This window comes from Mycetomoellerius zeteki, unplaced genomic scaffold (genome assembly GCF_001594055.1).
Source record: "Mycetomoellerius zeteki isolate Tzet28-1 unplaced genomic scaffold, Tzet1.0 scaffold198, whole genome shotgun sequence".
Lineage (NCBI taxonomy): Eukaryota > Metazoa > Arthropoda > Insecta > Hymenoptera > Formicidae > Mycetomoellerius > Mycetomoellerius zeteki.
The window spans coordinates 435,957-442,566 of NW_017256936.1; the positions used below are offsets into that span (position 1 = coordinate 435,957).

The following is a 6,610-nucleotide window of genomic DNA, read 5'->3' on the forward strand; positions in this document are numbered from 1 at the left end:
CGTTGTACACAAATCGACGTAAAGATGTACGTTTAATAAAAATATAGAAACGAATTAAACCGTGACATCTTCAATAAATTTTATTGTGGTATTTGATAAAATATACGTTGGGTATTTTATTAATTTAGATATATCATTTTTACATTCAGATTAGGTTAGTGTACAACAGCTTTAATGTGTATTGAGTGCGCACTAGTTCTGTCAGTGAAAAACGCTATTAGATTCCCTTTAAAAACGGTATTAGTATTGCTAGCATCAGAAATTAGAGCTACAACTTACATCACTATTTCATGACACAATCTAGAATTGTGTCGCGCAATTTTTAAACGTCAGTGCTTTCTGTATCAACTGTAGCATATCGTAATGCAATTTAAATTATATTTTAGATAATTCACTATCTGCTCGTGTACCATGGTATTCAAAGTATGTTACTTCAAGAAAATTTTAATGCGCGAAGAGACTATTAGAATAAATAAATATTTTTATACAATAATGACTATTTTCAGTTATTGTTTTCACAATTAAGCCAATGATAACATTGTCTTTTGACTGCAGTCTATATCCGTCAAAAGACAATGTTATCAATGGCTTAATTGTGAAAACAATAACTGAAAATAGTCATTATATATATTGTATAAAAATATTTATTTATTCTAATAGTCTTTTCGCGCGTTAAAATTTTGTTGAAGGAGAAACATGCTTTGAATTGTTGTATCAACGTTCTTTGTATAATATCTGTAAACAACTTGTTTTTAGAAATTTAATCGCAAAAACAGTTGCATACAATTTATATATTAAATACTTACAAAATTACATAAATTTAATGTCAACTTCATTACTATATGTATATAGTACATTCCATGTCTTATATAACGTCTTTAACATAATAAGAAGTCACTAGAACGTCTTTAAGGACATGAGTCTATATTTACATTATTTCAATTTTAACTTTCATTATTTTCCTAAGATATAACAAAAATATCGACATATATGTTTTAGGAAAGTAATACGTAATTAGAGCTGAATATCGTGTAAAACACGAATTATCTCGTACGAAGTGTTATGTCACAGGCTCATTTTGTTATCTCGTTTCTGAAATCATTATTCCCAATCGTTAATTTCAAGATATACGGCATGAATGATAATTCGGTCGGCACGACCTTCGTATTTCGATCCTCGCTGGGAAACACTAGAAAATAAATGTGCATACTATGTAACAATGATATTAATCAGGTCAATGTAATTACGCTAGATCTTTTTCTTTGAAAAGCTACTTTCGTAACTCGGGGCGAGTGTCTCATTAGTAGAAAATAAAATTTCTCAATTAAAAATTATGCTTTTATTTTAGTACAAAGTTTTAAGTTTAAAACCACGAAATTATTCAATTCGAGAAATAATTATCATTTTTATATTATACTTAACTTGATTTTTATTTAAGTCTCTTTATGTGTCAATAAATTTCTTTCAAAATTTGCGAAAATTATTATTCTTAATAAGTTATTATTCTTATAAATTATTATTCTTAATACACTAAATTGATAAAGTGAACTAAAATTAGTTAGTATAAAATATTTTTTTATTTTAATGTATTCATATTTAATTTTGATAGTTTATTATAAAAAGAATAACATTTTCTTTTTAAAAATTTTTTAGAAACCGAAGTATCCCAAATCGGTGTTCTTCATTATCAGCAATGAATTCTGCGAGAGATTTTCTTATTATGGAATGCGCAGTGAGTATATAAATTATAAATCGTCAACATCAATTTAAGTATTAACCTCAGACATATTATATAAAAACTACAATTTAAGTAGTTTAAAAATGATGCTACGGCAATTAGAACAATTGCTCCTTTGATTATAATTCTGATTAGTAGTGCAATTTTTAATTGCAACCATGTAATAAACTTCTCGCTCTAATATTTTTTATAAATTGGCAATTGTATAAATTGTTTGGATACAATTCAATCTTTCTAACATGTGTCATTGTACGTGTATATTAGTAATAAATTGTAATAATCTCTAATAACAAATGTGATATTTTCTGAGATTCTTTTGTGTTATTATATCATTTTTATTTTTATATAAGATTTTAAATTTTTTTAACAGAATAATGTTATTATATTATAATTATCGCCTTAACAATCCAAAAAAATGTCAAATACAAAAAATTTATAACGTTGTGTTAGGGCGAGATATTTAATGTATCTTTATTTATAATTCTGAAATTCTGATATATTGAAAAATAACTCTGACATTGATCTTGAATCTGATTGATACATACATAATTTAATGAAGATATTAACACGAAATTATCTTTTTTATTTTTAGCCGTCTTGTCACTGTATTTATTTAACATGTTAGGATACAGTGAAAGCACATCTACAATAATCTATCATGTATTCAGCAGTCTCGTCTATTTCTTTCCGTTGATTGGCGCGATCATATCCGATTCATGGCTTGGAAAGTTCAATACCATTCTTTATTTGAGTATTATTTACGCACTTGGACAAGTGATTCTATCTTTGAGTGCAGCAACTCCCATCGGATTGCCCGCACAGTCAGTATAAAATATCTAAAATAACATTGAAAATTAGCACGCACAGATATTATTAAAAAAAACTTTTCTGTATCTGGAATTACATTTGAATTTAAACGTTATTGGGATACAATGTAATTGTAATACCATTTAAGTGCTGTTAATTTTTAATAGTTTTTAATTTCTGTTAACAAAAGAATAAACTTTTTTCAATTTTATAGAGAATTTTCCATATTAGGTTTATTCCTAATAGCGCTTGGTACAGGCGGGATAAAACCTTGTGTGTCGGCTTTCGGAGGCGACCAGTTCATCTTGCCTCAACAAGAAAAGCAGTTGGCGATGTTCTTTTCCCTTTTCTACTTTTCTATTAACACAGGCTCTCTAATCTCAACTATACTAACCCCGGTGATTCGTAAGACGGAGTGCTTTGGCACCGATTGTTACTTCGTGGCATTTTTGGTACCAGCCGTTCTAATGATTATATCAATTTGTAAGAATGAGAGAAAGCATGAAATAGATTTCCTATTCATACTGATGCAGTTTTTAGATTAATGTTATTTTAATTTTAATTTTTAGTTGTATTCGTCTTGGGAAAAAGAATGTACAAAATGGTCAGTCCTGCGGGCAATCTCATCGTTAAAGTTACCAAATGCGTTTGCGTAAGTCGTATATCATCAAAATCTTAAGTTTAATTTGAAAACTAACGATCAAATAAATGCCACCTGCAGGCTTAGACTGCAAAAATTGAAAGATAGATTATTATTTAACAAACAATTTATTAGACAATCGAAAATAGCTTAGAATGTATATATATTTTATTTAAACGTTTTTAATATAATTTTTTTCATATACAAATAAAACGATACTCTTGCGTGTAAAATAATTTTATTGTATCTATCTATACGATTTAAAATACTAACAAATATAAATCCTAATTCTTGGAATTTATGAATTCTTGAATGCGAAAATTGGCGAATTTATAAATATTTCTAGAATATTATATGTAGATCTACGAATTTTCAGATTTTGTCGTGAAAATAAGAGTCCTTAATTAAAATCTCTTTTTTATGTTTAATTCTATAAATTTTTAATTAATTCATGAAAATTTGAATTCAGAAATCTCTTAAGATAAATGTACTCTCTTTATGTTTCAAAAAACCAGCATGCAATCTACAATAAAATTAAAGGCAAAGGAGAAAAACGTGATCATTGGCTCGATCATGCTGATGATGTTTATGACAACAATTTGATCGAAGATATCAAAATCGTACTGCGAGTCTTGAAATTGTTTGTACCACTGCCAATATTCTGGGCGCTTTACGATCAGCAGGGTTCTCAATGGACTTTTCAAGCAACACGAATGGATGGCCAAATAGGCAGTATCGTAATATTGCCTGATCAGTTACAGGCCGTCAATCCGTTGTTGATCATCATTTTTATACCAATCTTCGAGACTTGTATCTATCCGATTTTTGCCAAAATACATTTCATTAATACGCCCTTGAAGAAACTCGTTGTCGGCGGTTTCTTGGCCAGCGTTGCTTTCGTCGCAGCTGGTATTGTCGAAATACAACTCGAGGTAGTAATAAAGAGAAATTGTGTATATTATTCGAAATTGTTGATATCTATCTGTGATGGATGCTTATTTAAGTTCTTTTAAAGATATGGAAGTTTTAATATATCAATTATATATTGTCACATATTGATATCTTGCCTAATTCGAATTATTAATAACTAATGCTACATTCCTTATATGAAGAATGTGATGTTTTATATTTCTAGAAAACATATCCGCAGTTACCGACAAACGGATTCGCTCAAATCCGAATTTTTAATACAATGGATTGTATAGTGAGTTTAAATTTTACGAACAAGAACTCGATTAATACAATAAATCCACTAAACATGTCAGAAGTTTTAGAAGTAGAAGCAAACGGCTCTATTAACATATCCTACACAGCAAATTTCACAGATTGCTACAATAATGGTTACACCACATTGGAGAAAAATAAACAAGGTAAAATGCATGAAGTTTGGATTTCGAAAAATGTAACATGTATTTTAAAAATAACTTCTCATCAGGTAAAATAACTGCCAAGGAGGCCACTGCTACATCTTGGGTTATAACGCCCTTGGGATTAGAATATAGCTATGAAGACACGGTGAACAAACCGGAGAGTGGTAAGCCGATGGTCCGCAGTCTCATTTATCTTGAGTCTGAATTAAATAACGCCACATTGAAGTTGCTCCGTAAAGACGAGGACAAGACAACGGTAGTATCAATTCCGGTCAGTTTTCATTTCTCCGAATCGAAGTTAAAAGAAATCGAGGATCCAAGTGAATATGACGTCTATCTAGACGAAACACTGCTGGACGAGAATGTGCCTTTCAAATCCGGTGGAGTGTACACCGTGGTAGGTTCCAACATTACGTACAATAACAAACCGTTGATTGTTGGCAAAACAATCACGGTCACGCAACCCAATTCGCTGCATATGGCTTGGATGTTGCCACAATATATCATCATCACGATGGCCGAGGTGATGTTCTCTGTAACGGGTCTGCAGTTTGCTTTTACTCAAGCTCCAGTATCCATGAAGTCTCTACTGCAAGCGGGTTGGTTACTGAGCGTGGCCTTCGGCAATCTCATTGTAGTGATCGTAAAGGGTGCGCATCCCTTTGAGCGGCTAGTAAGTAACCAATTATATATTCTATTTTTGGCCTTAATATCCATTTTCACATTTCATATGATTTATTTATTTATTTCACAGGTGTACGAGATTTTCCTATATGCCGGTTTGATGGCGGTAGTTATGGTGATATTTGCCGTGATGACTATATTCTACAAATATGTGGAAATGCCGGAAGAAGATAATGATGTAGCCATACCCTTGGAAGAGAATGATGGAAATGTCAATTTGGCCTACAAAGATGATGAAAAACGATGAGGAATAACTAAGTGAGAAATAATAATTTTCATATGTTCCCTTATTCGAAGAATAGGAATACATACCGCAGATATAAAGGATTGCTCCTATATCAAGGGTCTGCTCTATTGAGCATCTATGTCACCCTCGAGAGTCTGACAAGATATAGGAATTATTTTTTTTAATACATAATTTCACTCTCAAAATCTCTTTTTTTTTGTAAAAATAATTATGTCAGACTGAAGATGTTCATTGTATAATAACAAATCTGAACGTTCATAGAGTAAGAAACGGTATATTTTATATATTTCAAGAGAACATTTAAAATTTTAGAAATTGTAAATAAGAAATTTTAATAGTTTTTATATTTTTACAAAATTAAAGCTAAAATAGCAAATTATTATTAAAATTATACCAGTGCTGTGAATGATACCTCAATCAGTATACAATATTTAAAAAACATTTTTTTAACATTTATTTATTTAATAACATTTATTTATTTAATATTTTTACATTAAATAAATATATTAAAAAATTTTTTAAATATTTTTTAATGTTGTATGCTGATTGGGACGATGAAAATTAATTATAAAACAGAAAAATTTTAGAGATTGAAAAATCAATTAATTCAATTATATAAATATTATAAATAAAAAATTTAACAAGCGAGCGGAAGTGGTTAAATTAAAATGAAAAATAAAAAAATTTTTTCATTTTTCACTTTTTTTTTTTGCTTACTGAGCTGCTTTTTCTGTTAAAGCAGACAATGATAATCTAATAAAACTTTTGAAATTAATAGCTTTAAATGAAAACTGTATATAAATATTTTTATACAAATTCAAAATTTGTTTGTATAAATGTTTGCAAAAAAAAAATAATAATCAAAGACAATTGTATTTAATTATTTAAATTGTATAAAATAAAATAAAAAAATTACTAAAAACATGTAGAGGTACATTCAAATTTTTCAGTGATCAAAATTGCGTGTGAATATTTATATATCTGAACTATACATTATAATTTATATAATAACATTTATTTCCATAAATCTGACTAAATTTCCATAAGCTCTAGCATATAATGCGTGTCATGTAAGATAAGAATTTCGAAAGTGCAGTAAATTGATTAATCACATCATGTAAATC

The 6,610-nt window shown here is 29.0% G+C and overlaps 1 protein-coding gene across 2 annotated transcripts in view; it reads left to right on the forward strand.

Annotated features, from left to right (window-relative positions):
• LOC108722136 (peptide transporter family 2) overlaps positions 1 to 5,754 on the forward strand; it is a 12,444-nt gene extending 6,690 nt beyond the window's left edge. The window contains exons 3-10 of one of the 2 annotated variants that reach the window (XM_018447081.1): positions 1,654 to 1,732; positions 2,331 to 2,559; positions 2,760 to 3,028; positions 3,115 to 3,197; positions 3,701 to 4,117; positions 4,321 to 4,555; positions 4,621 to 5,228; positions 5,310 to 5,754. In XM_018447081.1, coding sequence (XP_018302583.1) covers positions 1,654 to 1,732; positions 2,331 to 2,559; positions 2,760 to 3,028; positions 3,115 to 3,197; positions 3,701 to 4,117; positions 4,321 to 4,555; positions 4,621 to 5,228; positions 5,310 to 5,486 — 2,097 coding nt within the window. In that variant the 3' untranslated portion in view covers positions 5,487 to 5,754. The remainder of the gene's footprint in view (positions 1 to 1,653; positions 1,733 to 2,330; positions 2,560 to 2,759; positions 3,029 to 3,114; positions 3,198 to 3,700; positions 4,118 to 4,320; positions 4,556 to 4,620; positions 5,229 to 5,309) is intronic. The other variant, XM_018447082.1, reaches the window with a different exon arrangement.
• Positions 5,755 to 6,610: the final 856 nt, after the last annotated feature.